The sequence below is a fragment of the Cyanistes caeruleus genome, chromosome 2 (assembly GCF_971803275.1).
Source record: "Cyanistes caeruleus chromosome 2, bCyaCae1.hap1.1, whole genome shotgun sequence".
Lineage (NCBI taxonomy): Eukaryota > Metazoa > Chordata > Aves > Passeriformes > Paridae > Cyanistes > Cyanistes caeruleus.
Genome location: NC_141702.1, coordinates 109,563,296 through 109,585,332, shown reverse-complemented (window position 1 = coordinate 109,585,332; position 22,037 = coordinate 109,563,296). Strand labels below are relative to the sequence as shown.

Genomic DNA, 22,037 nt, shown 5'->3' with positions numbered 1-22,037 from the left:
TGGTAAAGAGGAACAAAACCCTGCCAGGGGAGCTACCTGAGCCTGAATCAAATGTCTGTAAAAGGAAGCAAAGGTGAGCGATGGTCACTGAAGATTCCTTCCTTCAGGAAATAAATGTCCCCATCCACTGACCTAACTCGATGTCTCAAAAGCTTTGTGGCTTGTTTGGAACCTGGATATGGGAAAATAAGGACAGATTGCCAAGTTTATGTGGCCATTTGACTATTAACACTTGAAGCTCATTCATGGGAACACTAGAAGTGCCTGGTTTTCAAGCGGTGACCTTGAATATTCTAAGAGTGACTACAGACCTCGAGGCATGGGGGTCTGGGTGCTCTCCTAAATCCTGCCAGGGAGAAGCTTAGGCAGCAGCAGATGCATTGTGCAAGTCAATGCCAAGCTGTCAAAGACAGGGCTTTGGCTTCTATGACCACAGGTCCTTCTGAGGAAAAAGAACTATTGGTGGAAGAAGGGACCCATTTGACACAATGGCAAGAGCATCTTTGCAAAGACTTTGCAAAGTCTTCACTGTCCATGAACCAGCAGTGTCCTTATAGCCAAGAAGGCCAAGGGTACCTTGGGGTGCATTAAGAAGAGCATCCAGGTCAGCAAGCATTCCTTGCCAGCAGGTCCAGGAAGATGATCCTGCCCCTCTACTGAGCACTGGTGAGGCCAGTCTGGAGTGCTGTGTCCAGCTCTGGCATCCTCAGGGCAAGAGAGACACGGAGCTCCTGGAGAGGGTCCAGCAGAGGGTGACAAAGATGATGACGGGACTGGAGCACCTCAGTTCTGAGGAGAGGCTGAGGGAGCTGGGCCTGTTCAGCCTGGAGAAGAGACACTGAGAGGGAACCTCATCAATGTCTGTCAGTGTCTGCAGGGAGGGGCCCCAGGATGGACCAGGCTCTGCTCGGCGGTGCCGGGCAAAGGGACAAGAGGCAACGGGCAGGAACTGAGGCTCAGGAATGATGAGGAACAACTTTCCTGTGCAGTGCCCGAGCACTAGGACAGATTGCCCAGAGTGGTTGTGGAGTCTCCTTCACCGGGGATAGCCAAGAACCATCTGGATGTAATCCTGTGCCATGTGCTCTGGGATGACCTTGTTTGAGCAGGAAGGCTGGATCAGATGCCCAACTGTGGTCCCTTCCAACTTTACCCATTCTGTCAATCTCTGCGTGATTCTTCTCTCCAGCATTAGATCACTCACCCAAAGTTTGGAAGTCTCAGGTTCAAAATCTTCCTCTCCTACAGGACTCTCACTTGACAACAGAATACTGTCAAGCAGAATATCACAAACACCATGTATTTAAGCCACAGGTAGAATAGGAGCAGGCATATTGAAATCTCTCTCATTTAAGCTTTATGGCTGTGCACAAAGTTAAGCTATATTCCCTAGAAAAGGAATTGGGAGACTCAGAGCCCTGCAGAAGGCCCTGTTAACTGTAACTAAGTAATTTTTCCACTGTCTTTTGTCAGAAAACTTAAGTCTTGAGCACCAAAAGATGTTACTAAGCTTAATGAACCAGGAATACTTTGTGAATTTATCACTGACAGTAGTACCCCTTAAGGAATGAAAAATTTCAGGTCAAACATACCTTGCTGAATGAACAGATGACAGATCTTAACCTGAATTTACCACCTTTTAAACAGGAGAAAGAGAGTAGCTTACAGAGGCAGGAAGGAGCAGTAAGAAATCAGCATCTCCTCTAGCAGTTCTGGCAAGCTGTCTGGCTGTTCCTTGTTCAGGAACTTGTCCTTGCAAGTGTTTGAAAACAAAACACACTGAAAATATAAATTATTTTTTGTCCACTAGCAGTCTATCCTGTTTATCATAATAGCCAGAGTCCCCCTTGCTAGCCAGGATGTTGGCTGTGATCCAAATGGCAGAAATGCTGCTGGTAGCCAAAGTAAGAGCTTTCAGCCAGGCCCTAAGCAGCTCCCAGCACACCACAGACACCACATGGCTACATGACCAATGCACATCTGCTCTGCCTGTCCAAACGAGTAACTATCAAAGCCTGATTCTACAACCCACAAAGAAATATCAAATTATGAAACTGTTGTGAACAGCTGATTGCCAGTAGAGGGAAGAAAGGTTGCTGATGCTTCCTTACACACTTTCTGGCCCCAACCATCTTCTGTCTTTATAGAGCAATGTAAGTTCCTACAGACTCTTGCCCAGAAAACTTTGTAACACGTGGCAATGGGCAAGCAGTAGAGGGGTGAAACCATTCCTATGAAAGCAAATCTGTGCCACAATAGCTTTTCTCCAAGGACTAGCATTTGTGCTAATATTAGCATCCCACATCAGGGAGATCAGTTTTGTTTTCCTAGAAGCACAAGATAAATTCAGATTCTGAATAAATCTGGAATTAGTTCCATCAAGTGGACCATAATTCTACAAATGCTCAGCTATTGAGCTGCACTGTCAAGCAGCCATCCTCCATAGAGACATAGAAGCAAAATCTGTAACACTCATCAAAGGCTTAGGACAGTAACATCTCCCTATGTAAAAGCTGCTGGGATAGTCCTTGAAAGAAGGCCTGGGAAACCAGAGTGGTGACAGCTGAGGATGGAGAAAAATAATGCCCAATGAAGATTATGCAGAATAGAAACAAACTTCAAAGTTTCAATCAATCTCTAGAAAGTCAGAGGCAAGAGGTAAGTTAAAAAAAAAACCCAAAAACCCAACAAATCCACAGCACCCTAAAGACCTGGCTCATTATCTGTATTAGAAAGTCATTCAGAGTTTTCTGAAAAGGTGATAAATAAGATTGTGGCTCTGAATTTCAGAGAATATGAAAACAGCTGATACTTTTATGGTATTATTCATAAAGTATGACAATGCTTCTGAAACTGTAGGAAACCACAGAGAACCTACATGAGCAGAAAACTTCAGTTAAAAAATTGAGTATCGCTGAAAGCAAAATTCAGACATGCTTCCAAAAAAATAGAGTGAGCTCCTTCCCTCACCTATCTTGTGTATCATACCTCAGAACCAAACCAAAGAAATACTAGGCTCAGGATGATTATGTTATAAATTTCAAAAATATATTCTTCATGGATAAATGAATGGAAAGAGAATGGAGAAAAAATAATTTACCTTCCTGGCTTGAAACAATCTCTTCAGTAAAACAAGTGATAAAGTTCTTATTAAAAAAACCCCAAACACAAAAAAATGTCTCATTTCTCTTGCCTTCACCTCCATCTCCTTCCTAATCCTCAGGGCATTACTTGGGCAGCAATCACACTGTGCTTCTTCAGCAAATCCCTTGGTCTGATACATGGGACTCAAAGTGGTATCAGGCAGCAGGGACACAAAAGGACCAAACAGCCCACTGATTATTGTATAATGTTAAAAGGCATTGACATCAATATTTATGTGGTTTTTTGCTGCATCATTTCTGTCAAAAAGCCTAACAGCCTGAAGCGCGGCGTGGGAGAATAGGTACACTAGGCACATGAGACTTTGCCCTGTATGATCCTCCTACCTTCCAAATGAATGGAGACTTTTCATCACTTTCAGGAAAGTACACTCCACTCTGGGGATGGCATGTATCTTTTTATGAAAAGATCGTATATCATTCATCCTTCTGTGAGACCCATCTGTGGCAAGCAAGCAATGAACCACCAGACTGACCAGAATGAAGATCAATCTTCTAAGAGCCCTGCTCTCTAACAAAGCCCCCCCTCACCCACACCAACCCAAGCAAGACACAGCTTGCAAGACAAAGTTGAAGAATCTTTTCCTGGAAAAGGCTGGATGTAGAGCTGTTTCTAAAAAACAGGGCCCAGGAGCAAACTAAAAGTAATTTTAAATTATGGTGAGAAAGGAACAAAATAGAAGATTCAAAAGAAGAGTCATTTGGAAAAATTAATTTCTTTAATAGTAAAGAAAGAACAGTGTTCAAATAATGGGACTTGAAATACAGACAAATAATTACTTCATTAAGAAATGAAGAAATTTTGCAGAAAATCAAATGCCAGTTTCAATCTGTAATGGACTTGAATTCTGATGGCAGAAAGAGGAAAGGAGTGGGGCTACATTTTGTAAAGGGCAATATGGAGAAGGGTTATTGTCAAACTAAAAAGCATTGACAAGGGAGTCCAGTAGTCTGTAATTTTTTTTTTCTAAGAATAAGATGCAGGCACAACCTTTGGAGCTTCTCCCAACTACAGGGAAAAAAAAAAAAAAACCAAACTAAAAAGACTTATGAAAGAAAAAAAATTTAAAAAAATCCCCAGCTATATTCGTCTACTGAAGATACAAAATCTGCTCACTGGCCTTTGCTTTCTTCCCACTCTCCAACCATACCCTGCACTACAGAGGCTCTGTATTTAGCTAGCACATTATCAGGATTTTCCAGAACAACAATTATATTGCAGGTGGAAAAGGTATGCAGATCAAAAGCTTAGGGTGATAAACAGAAATACTGTATGAGCACTGTCTGCTTGCACTGTGTTCTGAAATAAATCTAGGAATTCTCTGACAGATCCTAGAATATCTGAAGCTTTACACATCCTTATGAGTGACCCCAGATAACACCATGCTGGTAAAAGAACTGAAGATAAAACCCATATTACATGGCACAAGTCATGCCCCCCTGCCCTTACCTTCCCTCTAGGCAGGCACACTGAAATATCCCTGCTAGGAAATCTGGATGGGGCAGTAGACATAAAACCAAAGCCAGGAAGGGTGAGAACAGCATTACAGGTTGCAGCTCACAGTAAGCTCAGCCTCAGAGATCAGGTCAGCTTCTGACTTCTAGTACACTTTTTCATAAAAAGCTTTAAGAATACACCAGTCTGTTTCCCTGCAGAGAACTGAACCAGACCAGTTGCCTGGGGCTACAGAAGTTACATGGCCAGCAAGGGGCTCAACCTCTTTGTTAGTCCATATTGTACTCAGTAAGTATTGCAAGCCTGTGGAAAACACAATTATCCTGAAAGAAATAAAAGAAAAAAAAAAAAGCCACACATCTTTTAAGACAAAATCTATCATCCCTTTTTAGATCCCCAACTCAGCTGAAGTCAGTTGCTGCTTCTCACCTTGCAGAAAATGCAGTCCAATTCAATGACCACGCACAACACAACGAAACAAACAGAACCACAAAACCTTTCCATTCCTAATCAGTGGCAGAAGTGGAAAAAAACTCCTTGAAAGGTACTTACTGGTCGAACTTCCCCAGTAGTGTTGGTGTACTGGCGGGCCAGACCAAAGTCTAACATGTAGCACTTCCTGTATGTTGAAGGTAAGCGGCCCATGGCAAAGTTGGACTGGACAAAGAAGGAAAGAAAAGAAGTCAAACTGATGCCAGCAGCTTGGATAGAAGTGGCCATTTGTTAGCAAAACTTCATCATGTAGCTCCACATGCCTCTGGTGGAAACAAGTCAAGGAGATTAATTTTAAGATGCACCTTAAGCATCATGATTAGAGAACTACTGTCTTGGTAAGAAGTTCACTTTGCAGACAAGAGACTGCGGAGTTTGTCCAAAATTGCTAAAATTCACATTAGCTTAGCTAAATTTCTGCTTCTCTGAGGAAGAGATACATTTAACATCACTTGTTCTGCAGTGAGAGCTCCATGACTTGCATAACAGGCTGGAGTTCTGGTAGACAAATACTTCTGTTCATGGTTCAGCTGCTAGCATGAATTATTCTGCCCTAACTCCCAGGGTCTCCATTTACTGCATTGCATTGCCTAAATCTATCTGAATATTCAGGCATATAGAAACCACCAGGCTTGGTTCTTAATATGTAAACCAATAACAAGACAATGGAGCAGCTCCTTTTTTTAACCTCAATCTTAAAGTTCTATCCTTTACCATAACGGGTGGCTGCTTAAGGATTTGTAGCCAATCACATCAGTGACTGGTTTTCAGCTGAATCCAGTCAGACAAAAGCAGCTAATTTTAAAAAGAGCAAACGAGTTGGCTAGAAGGAAGTTGGTCTCAGGTATGGCATAGTAACAACTTTTCAGGTCAAGAAGTGAAGAACAGTAGGAGGAAGACTGGCTTCTACAATGAGACTTGGAATTATTGTGCTTTGCCTAGGCAGATGACCAACAATGTGACTGCCTTTCTGACACTGGTAACTGTGCTCCAGTTCTTCTGGCAATCACTCATACAGGATTAAGAGCATGAGTTAGCTAAGTCAAATACATGAATTAGCATTTATTCAAGTGATGTGTCACAGAACAAGACTTCCTTTCTGAACAACTTTTACAGTGCTAATTGGCTGGACTCCAAAGGACCATTCAGAACTAGACTCCTTCATCATGGGATCTTGACTGGTACAAGTATGACTGACAGCTACCAACCCACCATGGAGCAACCTCTGCCAATAAAAGCTGGTTTGCTATGCACTTAAGGACAATACTATATTACTATTCTGTACCTATAGAAAATAGCCAACATATCAGAGAGTGGGAGTGTGCAAGGAAGCCTAAAAGTATCTGCTGAGACCTGCCCATACTCAGACTATCTTTATTGACTCAAGAAGAACAGATAGACATAAAACCAAAAGGAAAATTTCCAAAACAACATACAGGCTTAATGTCACGATGCAGGAATCCCACAGAGTGAATGGCTTCTATTGATTCCAGAATCTGTTTGCCCAATCGCAGCGTCGTGCTCAGTGTAAAAGTCCCCCGAGGCTGACTCCTTCTGAGATCTGCAAGATTTCGGCCCTGAAACAGTCAATAAAACACTTAAACCATCACAGGAAAGCAAAGCCTTTCACAGCTGTCAGTTCTAATATGCAACCCCCAAAAAGCAGATATGCTACTTGGAGAGATGCTCACCTCATGTCTGCTTTATTTCTTGTATATGATCTTCCAGTAGTTAATTTTAGCTTTTAAGTGATGCACTTGATGATAAGAAGATACCAGATTGTTATCTTGGGAAGTCAGCTGGTCACTATTTGTGCATTAGGCACGGCATGGACAGCAGTGCCCCAGACTGTAGAGATCAGCATCTCCTTACTGTTAAACCCAGACCATACAGAAGCTGATTTAAGAACAACCTCTGCTTGCTCTCTGAGCCTCCTAAAGATTAAAGCAGTACAAATTCGATAAGCAGGTCATGATGCTGCAGTTTCATCAGAAAATTCCTAGCACACACTGTCTGGGTTCAAGCTCAAGCCAGCATTATTGTGGCAACACCACAATGGGGAAAGTTGTCTGTCAAAAGAATCATACCCAAAATCAGGAGAGGAGGATTTTTTTGCTGACTTAATACTTATCAAAACAAATTGCTAATTTACCTCCAGTTTATTAAATTTCTGAGGAAAAACAAAAGGGCTACCAGCTATGCATGAAAATAAAAACAATTAGGAAAGAAAAAGGAAAAAAAGACAGAATAAATGCAAGAAAAATCCCAGTGTTCTTTGATGTCTGTCATCTCACTTTTGTCTGTACCTCTTTAACTTTGTAAAGAGAAGCTACTAAAATGATTGTATTCCACGGCAGAGTGCTCTTCTAACCCACAGAACTAATGCATTTACCAACTCATTAAAAACATGAGGAACAAGAGCCTGCTGTTTCAGAGAATATTCTCAAAGAACAAAAGCTATAGGACATGCTGTTCATTACTATGCTTTAGAATCTCTTGATTCTGTTTCTGTAAAGACATATATAGAAGACATCTAGCATCTACAGAAGACATATGCTTGTAATAAAAGTCCACATACATTCAAGCAAAATTCCCAACAGCAAATATATAAAAGATTCCAAACAGTCTAGGAGAAAACAGATTGCTCTCCAAATGCTCCCAATGCCATCTCTTCATTCACTCATTTCCAGTTCACAAGTTATTTGCAGACATTAAGGTGTCAGCTGGCTCATGTAGCATATGACAAGTCTCTCAAATTGTTTTGAGCCATGTTTCACTTCAGGTTCTGGACCTTTGAAGAATTACACCTGATAAAAGCCAGCTCATAGATACAGTCAAGCCACAGCAGTCCACCCAGGTTTGCTCCTTAACATGAGCAAAGTCAAACTAAACTACCCCTCTAGTGCTTATCTTCTTGAAGTTCTGTGACACTTTACTAGAGGCAGCACAGATTTGTCATTGCTGTTCTGAAACATCCAAATTACTGAATTGACAACAGATCTTGCTTTCCACTCTAAAGCTGTTCCTTGAACACCAGCTCTCTTATCCAATTGCAACATGGAAAGCAAGGCTCATTTTTTTCAGGGCTGAACACTGAAATGTGCTGTAAGTATCCCCAGCTGCTACCAGGAAAAAATATAAAATGAGCTTTATTTTCCAAATAAACACTGTCAGGCTGATTATGGAACAGTGCAGATGCAATGAGTTGTAAAGCTTGAGAGTGGAAGCCTCAGTCCTGGTGACTGAAGAGAAAGGGAGAACTGCAGTAGCCAGAGGGACATGTGATAAACCATGTCTCAGCAGGTCTTCAAGTCAAAGGAGAATTTTAGCCTAAAGAGTGATGGTGCAGAACTAGCTAATGCCTTATGTATCAACATTTTCATCTGCAAATAATGAAATTATTTTTAGCTCTGCCTACTCTATGAGCTCAATTACATAGTCAAGAACAAACTAGAAAGTAAGAGAATCCATGCTGAGAAATTTATTTCCCTTTTATCAGGCTTGGTAAGGACAGGGTTGGGAGGGTAGAAGCCTTGTTCTTCCATAAGCTCCAGGCTAGCCCTTTCACAAATCATATTCATACTACACTGCAGCAGCAGCAGTAGCCAAGGTTGTTTAGAGAGCTAAAGGATTTTTTCTATTCATAACAGCAGCTGGGACGCCAATGGTACATAAAAAGCAAACCAAATCACTAGGAGTTTACTGGTTTAATACAACTGTCTTTCAAAGCAGAACTACAAAAGAATCAGAAGTTTATTTTAAAGAAGTACTGGGATCTGCTGGTACCTGTTTTATTCACCTACTGTCTAGCAGTGCAGTCACCATGTGTTAGCTACCCAAGTATTTGCCCTTATTGACTCGCTATCAGCAGTGTTCAAACAGGAGTAAACACTTCCACAGCAGTAGCTGAGTTACTGCTGAGCTTGGGAGAGACAGGAGAGCCAGAGATCACGGCCTTTCACAGAGAAACTGTGCTGCTGCTGTGACACTGCTGCTCTCACTCTGAGCTCTGATACAAGACATATTTGAATGCTGCATCACAGCTCAGCAGGAGGTATTTCAAAAAGCTGCCACTGCTGCACAATGCTGCGGGTTGCTCTTGTGAACATTTTGAATCGAGTGCTTCCCCCAGAAAATTGACAGAAAGCCATCTTAGACAGAAAAGCAGAGCTATGAAATATTTTAGCACATCTTAACGACTGGAGCCATCCCAAGGGATTTCAGAGCAACACCAACCCTTCTCACTGTCTTCCATTCCATCCTCTTTCTGTGTACAGCCAAGTCTTGACACCAGTGCTTGGCCTTATTTTCTCAGTGTAAATCCTTCCTGGTGATGCCATCTCTATTGGACAGACAGGAGAGGTGAAGAACAGAACTCACCTGAAGCTGCATGACTACATAATTGAACTTTTCATTTCTTCCACAGCCAATAAATCTGCAAACATGATCCTTTCCTGAAATGAAACAGAAATTAACAGAATAGAACACAAAATAACAATCCTGTGATCATGATGTTTAGAGAAATGGTTTCTGATTCAGGGCTGGTACTCATAAAGTGGTATCAGGTAAGGAGTTTTGCATAACAAACTGAGCTCAGCTCATTACACTCACTCTACTCAGTAGAAAATGACTTGTACCACCACATACCACCACCACACTTACCTACTAGCACTGCTTGCCCTGAAACAGCTAATCCAATGCCACCTTGACATGAACAAACCCTGATTTTAATAGTCAGAGACACTTGGAAAAGAAAGATGTTTATGGAAATACTCCACTGAAACATTAAAGCAATTTCATAACAACAGAAGGGAAAAAAATTGGGGCCATTTGGTGTCAAGTTCTGACATGATGTTAGTTCAAACTACACCTATTCAGGCAAAATCAGACCAACTCAGCCACCCCACAATACTCAGCTGGTCCTCAGAGGGGGAAGCGGAGGCTGTGGTTTCAGACCCTGACCTGTAATGGATTTGTGATGGTTTGCTCTCTGGATTCTCGGAAGGGGAAGGATGAGACATGAATTCCCCTAACAGCAGGCTGCTGATAACAGAGTGAAGGTTGATGTACACCAAAATGATGAATGCTTGGTTCCTGGTGGGGTTTCTAGGCAGGGAAGGGGGTGAGTATTACTGCATAACTTTGGCCTATGTTTCTTTGTGGCACTTGAGCAATGGTGATTTGAATTAGTTTTTAAACCAAAGCTTATTATTTGATAATTCCCAGTTGTAAAGAAAAAAAGGGAATAATATGAACATGTAGAGTAATGAGTAACTGCACAGCCTGTAGCACCTTCAGGGCCCTGCTACTGCTGTCACTGTGTGTACCACAGGCCTGGGGTATCAGAAACTGCTGGGGACAGCAAGACATGACAAAATAGGGACCTTGAGGGCAGCAGGAGACAAAGGAGCAGCTTTTTTACTGGAGAAGCGGAGCTTTGACCAGAGCAGTGCATACATCTGTGGAATATACAGCTACATCCCAGGTCCCAGGATCATCAAGAGCATCAAGAACCTGCCCTTCAGGTCCCAGCAGCATCCCTCACCAGAACAACCACACTGTCTCTCCTACCATAAGGAAATAACAGAGCTGCTGACAACCAGAAATGGAGGAATAGAGACCCTGACTACTCCTTAATCCCTTTGGGAGAACAGATTTCGAATAAAAAAACAATTGCTCAAACAAACGAACAAAACCCAGTCCTAATATCCACCTATATCTAGTTAGATGAACAAGAAGGTTATGTATCTACAGATCCTTCATGTCTCTGTCATGGACATTATCCAGTCTCAAGACTGAATGTACAAGACCATGCTGAAACCATTAAAGAATGTTACAAACCACCATATTTCAGGAAAAGTCATTCGGAGATTCAGAAAGTACTCTTTTCAGTATATCACAGAATCTTCTGTATTGGAAAAAGCACACAAGGATCGAGTCCAGCTCCTGGTCCTGCACAGGACCATCCTCAATAGTCACAATGTGTGCCTGAGGGCATTGTCAAAATGCTTCTTGGACTCTGTCAGGCTTGGTGCTGTGACCACTGCCCTGGGGAGCCTCTTCCAGTGCCCAAACACTCTCTGCATGAAGAACCTTTTCCTAATCTCCAACCTAAATCTCCCCTGACACAACTCCAGGCCATTCCCTCAGCTCCTGTCTCTGGTTACCAGAGAGAGGAGATCAGTGCCTGCCCCTCTGCTTTCCTTCACAGGAAGCTGTAACTGCAGCAAGGTCTCCCCTCAGTCTCTTCCAGGCTGAACAGACCAAGTGATCTCAGCCGCTCCTCACACTTCTTCCCCTCAAGGCTCTTCACCCTCCTCATTGCCTTCCTCTGGACACTCCCTAGAAGTTTATATTCTTCTCTTATCAGCTTTGATAACCAAGACTTGCTTCTCATGAAGCCGTGCTGGCTGTGACCAATGATTGAACTGTCTTTCGGGTGTTTTTCAATACCTCCTAGAATCACCTTCTCCATAACTTCACCAGGCATTGAAGTGAGACTGACATGCCTGTAGCTTCTGGGGTCCTCCTTCTTTGTCCTTTTGAAAATCAGGAAAACATTCACCACCTTCCAGTCAGCTGTGACCTCTCTGTATTCCCAAGACCACTCAAAAATTATTGAGAGAGGTTTTGCAATGACATCAGCCAGCTCATTGAGGATTCTTGGATCAATCCCATTTGGCCCCATAGATTTGCAGGGATCCAGCTGGAGCAGCAGACTCTGCACAATTTCAACTGAGGGTCAACTGAGTTCAGCGACAACTGAGAATTGATCATTCTCACAGTCAACATCCTCCAAGCTCAGGGCAATGAAACCCCCTTGGCCCATCAGCCATGTTGAAGACAAAGAATTCATTAAACAGCTCTGCCTTGTCTCCATCTTTGTTTGTGAGGTGACCATCCCCATCCTTTAATTGGCTGAAGCTATTTTCACACTGCCTATTGCCATTAAGATATTTGAAAAAAACTCTTTTCATTGTCCCGTGCAACTCTGGCCAGCTTCAGCTCCAGCAGAGCTTTGGCTGCATGAATTTTCTCCCTACAGTGGCAAGCAGCATCTCTGTATTTTTCCCATGTCACCTGACATTGCTCCCACTGGGCACACATTCTTCCTTGATCCTGTTTCTCACATACCAAGTCCCCAGCCTGCATGTGCCTACGGATACTGGGTGCCACTGGTTTTCTGCTGTTGACAAGCTCATTGCAAATTCAGTGTTGATTTTGATAGGCAGGGTTTTGGTTTTCTGAGGAAACCCCTTGAGATACTGTGTGGATATAGAACACATCCTGGTGTGGGTATTACTAAGAAAGAACAGCCAGGAAACCTCAGCTGTTCCACCCACTCTCCTGCCACGTGGCCCAGTACAGATGGCAGCGCTGCCTGCCAGTGCAAAGGGACCCTCAGAGCCAGAGTTATGGCTACAAAGTCAACACATCTGGATAACCTTGGGAAGAATCAGCTCTGTTTCTTTAGGCTCTCATGACACTCCTATGCTTCACCAAACCGGCCACGCACAGATGTTGCAGAGAGGACAGACAGGAGCAAGCCCACACTCATCCCAGCCATGATTCACAGATTTGCACAGACACACTTCAAGTGACACTTTGCTTTGTTCGCCTTTCAGAGCGCCTGAGGATGGATATTGAGGCAAAAGCCAAAACACGGTGACTGTTTCTAGTGACAATGCGAGCTATTGTGTGGTAAAAAGGGTAAATTACTCAATTTTTTAACTTGCTTTTATTGTTTTAAATAATTGCAAAGCACAGACACCATGTGCTTTTTGTTGCTGCACAACTACAGACAAGAGCATTAAAAACCAACCCTCTGACAAGGAGAACCTGCCCACCTAAATCACTGATTTCAGTGAAACGGGTGGGGTAGTGTCCAATCATATGACTTAACACACATCCTTGCTAATTTCTTACTGACTCTTATGATTTTGATTGTATTTCTAACTTTTTTTTTTTAAAAAATAAGTTTCCTCTGCAACATTATTGTTTTCTGGATCACTAAATTTTACAGAAAGAAAAAGCATTTTAGTTTTTATAATTTTTGAGAATTGTTTGCTTGTTTAGGATGACAGTGTGTTTCTGCTTACTATAATTTTAGAAAATGATGAATGGACTAACAGTTCTTGATGACCTGCATCCCCAGACTGACTTGATTTTATACTGAATCCTCCTTTCCAGACTAAAACAGGCTTGAACCTGACCTGTAGGTCTTGGGCATTTAGGCTCTCCCTGTAACAGCCCAACCATGCACTGTTTTGCAACACAAGCAACACCAGGAAAATAGAAGAATAGAGGTGAGGGAAATCTGTGCCCATTTCTGGATGAAACAAAAATAATATAATGGTGTAGAAAAGGCAGGCCACATTTACAAGTGGTGGATGTACAGCCAGCCAGTCCTACAGGTGGGATAAATGCTGCAGCATCAAACACTCTGGGTCCCAGAGGCTTTCATTCATTTGTCATCTAAAGGAGGCACCAGATTACAACTGTTTGCTCTCTTGGAACAGTTCATGACATGCTGAAGTAGCAGATGGAGGCTGACAGTCAGGTGTGACTTTGGGATTCCTGCAGCTCAGTCCTGAGGCTGATCAGAATTATGAAGCACAGAAGAACAATCATGTTAATAACCTCCTGTGCAGACAGGATGATGGAACTGTCATTCCATCCATGAACCTCCCTTTAAGGCAGCAGGAAATAGCCCTCTCTTCTCATACCTGTCTTCCTCAAGCATGGAGATCATAGCAGAGAGCAGCAAAGTATATTTTAACTCAGAAAGAAAGAATGGGGGGAGGAAAATGCTTTTTATTTTTCCCAAGGTATATTTGGTATGGAAAGCCTCACAACCATTTTACTGCACTAAGTGCCAGATGGCACTTGCTCCTTTGCTAGACTGCTCTGCTCAACAGTCGCCCAGATATTCCAGAGGGTCACATGGCATTCCATAGAAAATATGCTCTGTATCTGCATTTGTTTGTTACTAAAACAAAGCAAAGAACAGGCAAATAGATTGCAAAGAGTTTTGGCCAGTTAATTAACTAACATCAGATGAATACATCAGCCTGATGTTTGTAAGTACTGACTTGAGAAAAGTTTCAGAGTGTTTTATTTTGTTCACAGGCATTTAGTTAAGGCAAAATTTTAATGTTCAGCCACAGAAAAATGTTCTTTCTACTGCAGTCTTTTAACTACAATGAATATAATAATGCCCCATATAATACCGGGTAAGAAATATTTCAGTCACTGAAATGGTCTTCACCATCCTTGTTCTGAAGAAACTTAAAAATTGCAGTCAATAATTATGTTCTCATGTATAAGAGCCCCTTCAACCCTTGGAGAGATATTCATCACCTTGTAGAGATATGATTCAAGTCCCTATTTGAATACTTTAGAACTTTCATTACATGAAAAGCTTTCATTACACAGCCCCTAAAAGAACCTAAATTATGATCTTTTTTTGAGTCCATTTTTTCACATGGATCAATTTCTAATTCGTGGACACCAATATTCATTCCAATCTTCTACTGATTTAAGTTCTTAAATATCCCTAATGTATCTTCAATGCAGCAATGAAACGAATCAAATAAATACTAAAAAGGAAATATGTAACATTTTTGTTGCAACTTGAAGGGTTTTTTTCTGTAACAGACTCCATATTTCCTGTGTTTTCACCCATGTTTTCTCCAGAAAAGCAGTAACCACTCTTCTCCATAAAGAAGTAAAAAAATGTAATCTTTTAATTTTATGCTAAAATCCTGTGATTCATCTCCATAGAGTAGCTGTCTCATTCCTATTAGTTCACCCAAAACTCTGAAGTAACTTCTGCTGCATGAATTATCATAAATCTCATAGCAATTGTTACTCTTATTACTGTTACCTTACCAATGCTTGCGTTTTCTCCTCCACAAGACCAACACTGATACAGTATCTCAAATGCAGCGGTGCCCTCCCGGATGTTGGCAAAGAAACCAAAATGTAACATTAACAAAAAGTGTCAGAGAACTGGGTTTGTTCAGCTTTTAGGAAGGCAATAGAAGGGAAACTATCTGCTGGTCCGAGCCATCTAATGCAAGAGTGCCAAAGAGATGGAGGCTGGCCTTTCTCAGAACTTGTCCTGGTTTCAGCTGGGCTGGAGTTCATTTTACTCCTAGCAGCTGTTACAGTGCTGTGCGCTGTATTTAGGATGAAAACAGCATTGATAACACATGAATGTTTTAGGCTGTTGCTTTAGTAGTCCCTACTAAGTTAAGGACTTTTCAGTGTTCCCCTGCTCTGCCAGTGAGGAGCTGCACAAGAAGCCAGGAGGGAATTGTGAGTAACTAGAAAGGTGGATGCCTCAAGACATTTTGGGGTATATGTGTTTGGGGAAAGAGCAGGTTGGGCCTTGCCCTGGCAGTGCACCCCTAGAGCTAGTATCCCAGCCTGGCAGAGCTGCCAATTGTCACACTGGAGGAAATGCCCCACACCCCATCCCTGGAGCCCCTAACCAGCTCCTGAGTAGCCAAATGACCAGAAGCGCCACCCAGGGGAAGGGATCAGGAAGGCCAAGGGGTATTTAAGGCCAAATACATGGTGAGCACATGTCTTGACCCTACCTCCTCTTGGAGTTTCTATCAGCTAAACATTGCTGGAACCGAGGAGTTGGTAGCTGTATGTGTCCTTTTCTGTATAATTTCTGTCCTTCTTATAATTCCCTCTTTTTGAGTAACTTAAAATTAAACAGGCTTGGAGCTTGTGAAGTTCAGTGGGCTAAGTCAATGCTTTGAGAGGTGTTTTGTGCTGACTGAATGCTGCTCCTAACCTTTTGCAAAGTTCTCTGATTTTCTAAAGCTGACAGTAAAGTCTATTTTGTTGTTTTGACCTTTTGAGAAGATCTTGTCAGTGTTTCTCCTGTGTGTCTAACTCAAGAGCGCATGAACAACCATAAGGCCTCTTAAAAGCTTCACTGAGAGAGTTTTTTGGGGCCTTGCAGGAGCATAGCTGGAACAGCTGACCTGAATGGGCCAAAGAGATGCTGCTTACCATGGCATGTCATGCCCAGTACAAAACTGGGGCCAATTCATCAGGAGCCACAGACCACTGCTTGAAAATGTGCTGGGCATCGCTCAGAGGGTGCTGCATCATTTGTACTTCTTGGGTTTTATTCCCCCCTTTCATTTTCTCATCTCCCCTTTCATTACTACTGTTGTTCTTATTTCAATTAATAAACTGTTCTCATCTCAGCCCATGCATTTTATATTTTTCCACTGCTCCCCTTCCCATGGGGGCAGGGGTGCTGAGTGAGCAGTTGTGTGACACTTTGTGCCAGCCAGGGTTAACCCATGAGAGAGGCACACAGAGAGGCACTGGGCATGAGCTGCAACATGGGAAGTTCCTATTAGGTGTGATTTCTTTACTCCTCCTTGAGGATAGTGAAACCCTGGAACAGGGGTCCAGAGAGGCTGTGGGATCTCCATCTCTGGAGGTTATTCAAAACTTCACTGATGAAAGCCCAGAGCAATCAGAACTATTTCTTTTCTACTTAGAGCATAAGGTTGTACTACAGACCTCCAGAGGTCCTTCCTGAAAGCCTGAATTTTCTTCTGGAGCTGTGTTACACACCGGGAAAAGCCCAGTTCTTAGGTCACTAAGCATAACATAACTTGTTTGAGCACTCAGCACTGCTGGGGTCTCTATGATATGCTCAGCTGTGGACATGTAGCTGTACAATTGCTCTCACTGGTATTTGGAAAGCTGCAGTAGTTTCTCAGTGCGCTATAGTGTACATTTTACAGCTATCCTCTTCTTTATTTGCCTGTCAGTGTCAGGTTTATCAGCTTATCACAGGTTTTGTATTGTGGGGATATTGAATTCACTTCTGTACAAATATTGTAAAGAAATGGAGGATTCACCAGGACTAGAAACTGAAATGAGAGTTATTTTCATAATCTTCTAACTTTACTTGGAAATGCTGCCTTTTGCTTGGCATAGCTGGCTCACATAGACTTCTTTCCTCTGCAGTTACCAAGTTTCATCTCTGGCCAGACATACCATCTGACTCCAGGGACTTATCAACTGAACTGGACAAAGGAGTTTTGAACATGAAAGATGACAAATCCTGTGCTGGAAGTAAGGCTTAAATAAATACATTACTCAACAGTAATCATCTAGGACTTAACCAACTGTGTTAAGCTCGCTAGTGCTCCTGTAATAAAACAGTGAACTAATGAACACAAAACCCAAAAGGCTGGTCACTGTCCCCTAATCAAACAGATAAAGGTAAAACTGCTTGATCTGGCATAGCATAATTTCTTCTAGTTGTTTCCCAAAACTAACAACTTGAAGAGAAGTAACTGATAACAGATCCTACACAGGTCAAGGCACAATACTGCTGGAGCAAAAATTCAACACAATCTCAGAAAAGTGTGGTTTAAATCCTTTTTCAGCCATGCCATGATCTTCCCTCACCCAATGGAATCACAGCACAGAAATCATGTGTACCAAATGCCAGTTCATTCAAACACTTCTACATGGAAAAATGCAGTGCTGGGTAGAGAGGCTCAAGTTACAGCACGTCTGTGAATCTGCCACTCTGTGATGGCCTAAAACCCTGACAAGGGCAATTTACTCTGCTTTCTAGTCTCTGCAGACAGCTTGCTTACAACCACCTAGCAAAATATTGTAGAAACATCTAAACTAATGTTTACTGAACCACAGAGAGTTAAGGCACCACTTTAACACAAAAAACTCACAGGGGTACTAAGAGCAAAACGCCCTAGGACTGGCAAGGACGAAAAGCAAGGGTCCTTTTCTTCCATTATTTTGCTAGGAAACTCTTATCTGTCCAACCCCTGGCATAAAGAGGGAACGAGCAGTACAGACTTGCTTTACTATCTGCTATAACAAAACCAGGTACTCAAAAACTACACTGCCTGTGACCAGGCTGCATTTTGCACAACTACTCAATATGCAGAAGATCTCTGCACTGCAGAATAATATTAATCAGAGTCCTACACAATGAAACTGGTTACTCTGAAAAGAAGGCATTTACAAGAAAAAACCAACACACTGAAGGGAGCTTAGCAATATCTGGCAGACGAGTGAGATCAAAAGCAAGTACTTAGGGCCTTGTAGCCTCACACCAGGGCAACATTGCCACTGCAGATGAATAGAAAACAGTGCTCAGCACAAGAATAATCTGGCCATTTTAAATTATAATCTTCTAGGCTGCTCCGAAAAGAATCCCAGCACAGGTGACTGAATGTTGTGGCCACATCCATATTTAGAGAGCCTATGGACCAGAAGGAAAATTAAGTGCACTCCTTGTGAGAGATCCTTGCACAGTGCTCTGGTCACACAGGGTGCCTCCAGAAGAAGCTCTCTATCAAGAAGTCCGTAAGGATAGGGAGAATACTTTTGAATTCAAAGCATCTGCTTCTGAGCCTCACAGAGGCCCAGCTGAGCATCTAGAGAGAACACAACTCCTGGTTTGGCACCTATGATACCTTCCACACCTCTCTCTGCAGCAGCCCACTGGATTTAATCAGGGATACTGGTTTACAATTTCTGCAATTAATGTTGCTGATAGAAAGGCAGACTGACAGGGGACAGAGCAAGCCAAGCACCTCAAAAGCTATTCCAGAACTGTTCTCACAGAGATGTGGCATTTTGATTAATCTCAAATATCTCATAGATAGGAAACTGAGTCTGGGTAGTACTGATGCTCCTTTGCCTCCTGAATATTGCTCCACAGCAAATCCAGCACCGGGAAAAAAAAATCACAGAGAGAGCAGGGAGATTGCTGTCCATTTGTACCTCAAAGGGTTGGAAAAACATTGAAGAGATGGAAAAACATCTGCTCATACAGTTGTGACATTACTCTCCCTTCCATATATTCTATGATAGGAAACCATCACATTTTTTCTCTTCATGATTCAAAAGAACAGGAGCCTCAGAGTCCTGGTTTATAAAACAAATGAGGTTTTAAAGAAAGCCTCCATACTGCCTTAAATCATCACAACTACCATGTGTCAGTGTTCCCAGAGTGGCTTTGGGTCATGTAAGGTTTTCTCTGAGCAAACAGACCATGAAATTCTATTTCAGGAACACACCAAGTAGTCTCCAAATCCTAAATGAGAGTCCAAACCAACAAATGCACCATCAGACAGGAGAGAACTAACCCAAAGCAAAATCCCCATAATCCATGAAGTTTATAGTCTAAAATCCCCAAGCCATATCTGCTGGAGATATATAGGCATGAGCAACTGCTGCCACTCACTGATCTGCAGGTACTGCACTGCTCACTAATGGAGACATTGCTTAAGAGGCTGAAACACAGAAAACCCAACCAAAGCCTTTCTTGCTCTCTGGATATGCAAGTTACTCATTCACTTAGCCAAACAGATCTTATTTCCATTTCCTTTTTAATGTATGTGATCCAAAGGCTTGTCTACACAGCAGAACACTGGCAGGTGCAACTAAACCAGCAACCTCCTCTGCTGGAGACAATCTGCAGGAAGTGTTTTGCCAGTGCAGCTTCGCCTTGGTTTCAAAATACTTGACTGCAAAGTAGAAAATCCCAATACATTAAAATTGTGTGCAAATGGTACAATCACACACATACCTCACTTAAAGATAGTTTTACATTAGTGATTAAGGTAATAAAATAAGGGCTTAGCACAAAAATAGTATTCTGACAGAGAAGCTGTATTCATGCACAAGTTCATTGTGCAGATGTGCCCAAACTAGCCCTGAAACAGTTTCTGAATTTGCTACTGGTAAGATTTTCAACCCTAGTAGTGTAATTCTCCACTAGCTTCTCCAGGAGCAACAAGACAATATAAGGAAAACAGTGCTTCACAAGGATTAAAATAAAAAGCTATCTTGTGATGCTCTAATTACAATTAGCCAGATAGAGTAGCACCAGACAGAATGACCTGAGCCCTGCAAGTCCAGCCTGAACAAGTAAATATTCTACAGCAAATCTGTGGGACTAGAAGGTTTTGATTTTGTAATAAAGTCTATGGAAGGTAAAAAAAGGACACAAATGTTGCTAAAAACTTCTTGGGTAAAGGTGCAACAACAGGACAACTGAGAGTTTCAGCACATCACCTGTGTGAAGAAACTCCCTAAGCTGACTTCTCAGCTGTGTTTCACCCAAAGCATAAAAGGGCACCATTGCTGGTGTTTCACAGACCCAAGACAGTGACAGATTTGGAAGTTTGGTCAGAAGACGATTTATGATCCCTGCAAGTACCGATGCGAGTTATAAAGAACTTTGCCTTTGGGAAACATATTAATATCTAAACAGATGCAGAGAACCCACTATATGTCTAGAAAATTCAAATCAAGTATGAAGAGAACAAAATTACTTTACAGAGCAGGTGAGAGATACTGACATGGCAATGATCTCACACAGCCAAGCTCAAGTATCTCAGAACCATCTGTGCTGGAAGGGACCTCTTGAAATCATCCAGTCCATGCCTCTGTTCAAGCAGAGACATCTACAGCAGGTTGTCCATGGTCACATCCAGCTGGGTCTTCAGTATTGCCAACCATCTCTCTGGGTAACCTGTTCCAGCACATGACCACCCTCAGAGCAGAAAACTGTTGTTTATTAAACATGGTGTTTATTAGAAGGTACAGAGACTCTCTAGAAGAGTCATTACTCGATTGGTTCCTCAGCTGTTCTGTGTGGATTGCTGGTGCAGGAAGGACACTGTGAGGGACCTACGTGTGTTCCCTATGTGGCTGTTCCACAAACTGCTCTGGAAAGCCTAACTGTTGGCAACAGCCTGCAGTCCACACCAACCAGGAGCTACTGCATTCAAAGGTCAGGCTGTACCTAAACCACGTCTGCAGTATGGGCCAGTGGCCAACCTTTTCTATCCCAAACTCTGTCAAACTCCAGCAACTTTCAAGATTCTGAAGCTCTGGAAAGAGCAGTAGCTCATCTGCTAGTACTTTAATGTTGGTGTGACATCTAAACAGAAAACAATAAAGCTGCACTATTTAAGAGGGACTGCAATTTTCAATTTTACCAGAAAAGTACAGAGGCATTTTAGACAACATTGTTCCCTTGCTTTCCTTCTGGGAAACAGAAAGCAATTTCCCCATTGCTTTGGAAATTGCATTGCATGGACTGACTCTATCACCTATGGTAATACCAAAAACTTCACCCACCAACTGCTAGAAAAAGGCAGCATCTCCTTTTCTGAAATGTTTCTCACCTCTTTGCAACACTCACAGTGAAAACATACACAATACGCGATTCCCCATGCTCTCAACCCAATTTCTTATTTTAACTTTATCATTTATTTCAGTAAAGCATTTGGGGATTAACCTTCAACCAAAAAAACCTAAATTCCTCACAGAACAGCTTGATTTGTAAAAACATGGCTGAAGTAATGTATCATTCTTACGTGCAGGATAGCTGATGCATGTTCAATTCTGCTTCTTCTGTCTTTTCTGTCCTTTCCCTGAATATTTACTAACTGCTTTGCCAAGGGGCTTTTCCTGCTTCCGTATACCACCACTCCCTCTCTCCCCAGTTACCAGAAGCATCCTGTACACAAATGTGGGTGTTTTCTCAAGCATTTGGTATTCTCAACAATCTTCCAGAAATAAACACAAGTATTAGTCAACACCTTGCACTCATTTTCTGATGTTAGTCCTGGTTTAGTGATTTCAGGTAATACTTTTCAAGCATTCCCTGCCCTGGATGCAGCACCTATTGGCACTGGCCAGCGTGACAGTATTGTCTCATGGTACTCTAAAATCCATCGTTCTACACAGTCACACCCTCACTCAATTCAGAGCAGTTTCAAGTGTACAACCAAGCTAAAAAAAAAAATAAATCTCAGCTACAGCCTTGCTTGCCCTCATGGGAGTGTGTTCAGACCTCAGACACCCGCTCTGCTGCTCTCTGGGAGCTTGTATAT

The 22,037-nt window shown here is 42.3% G+C and overlaps 1 protein-coding gene across 4 annotated transcripts in view; it reads right to left on the bottom strand.

Annotated features, from left to right (window-relative positions):
• Positions 1 to 22,037, bottom strand: part of TTBK1 (tau tubulin kinase 1) — a 103,283-nt gene that overhangs the window by 59,293 nt on the left and 21,953 nt on the right. For all 4 annotated transcript variants that reach the window (XM_086871672.1, XM_086871697.1, XM_086871681.1 and 1 more), the window contains 3 exons: positions 9,490 to 9,563; positions 6,546 to 6,686; positions 5,170 to 5,274 (listed from right to left, as the gene is read on the bottom strand). In XM_086871672.1, the coding sequence (XP_086727798.1) occupies positions 5,170 to 5,274; positions 6,546 to 6,686; positions 9,490 to 9,563 (320 nt within the window). The remainder of the gene's footprint in view (positions 1 to 5,169; positions 5,275 to 6,545; positions 6,687 to 9,489; positions 9,564 to 22,037) is intronic.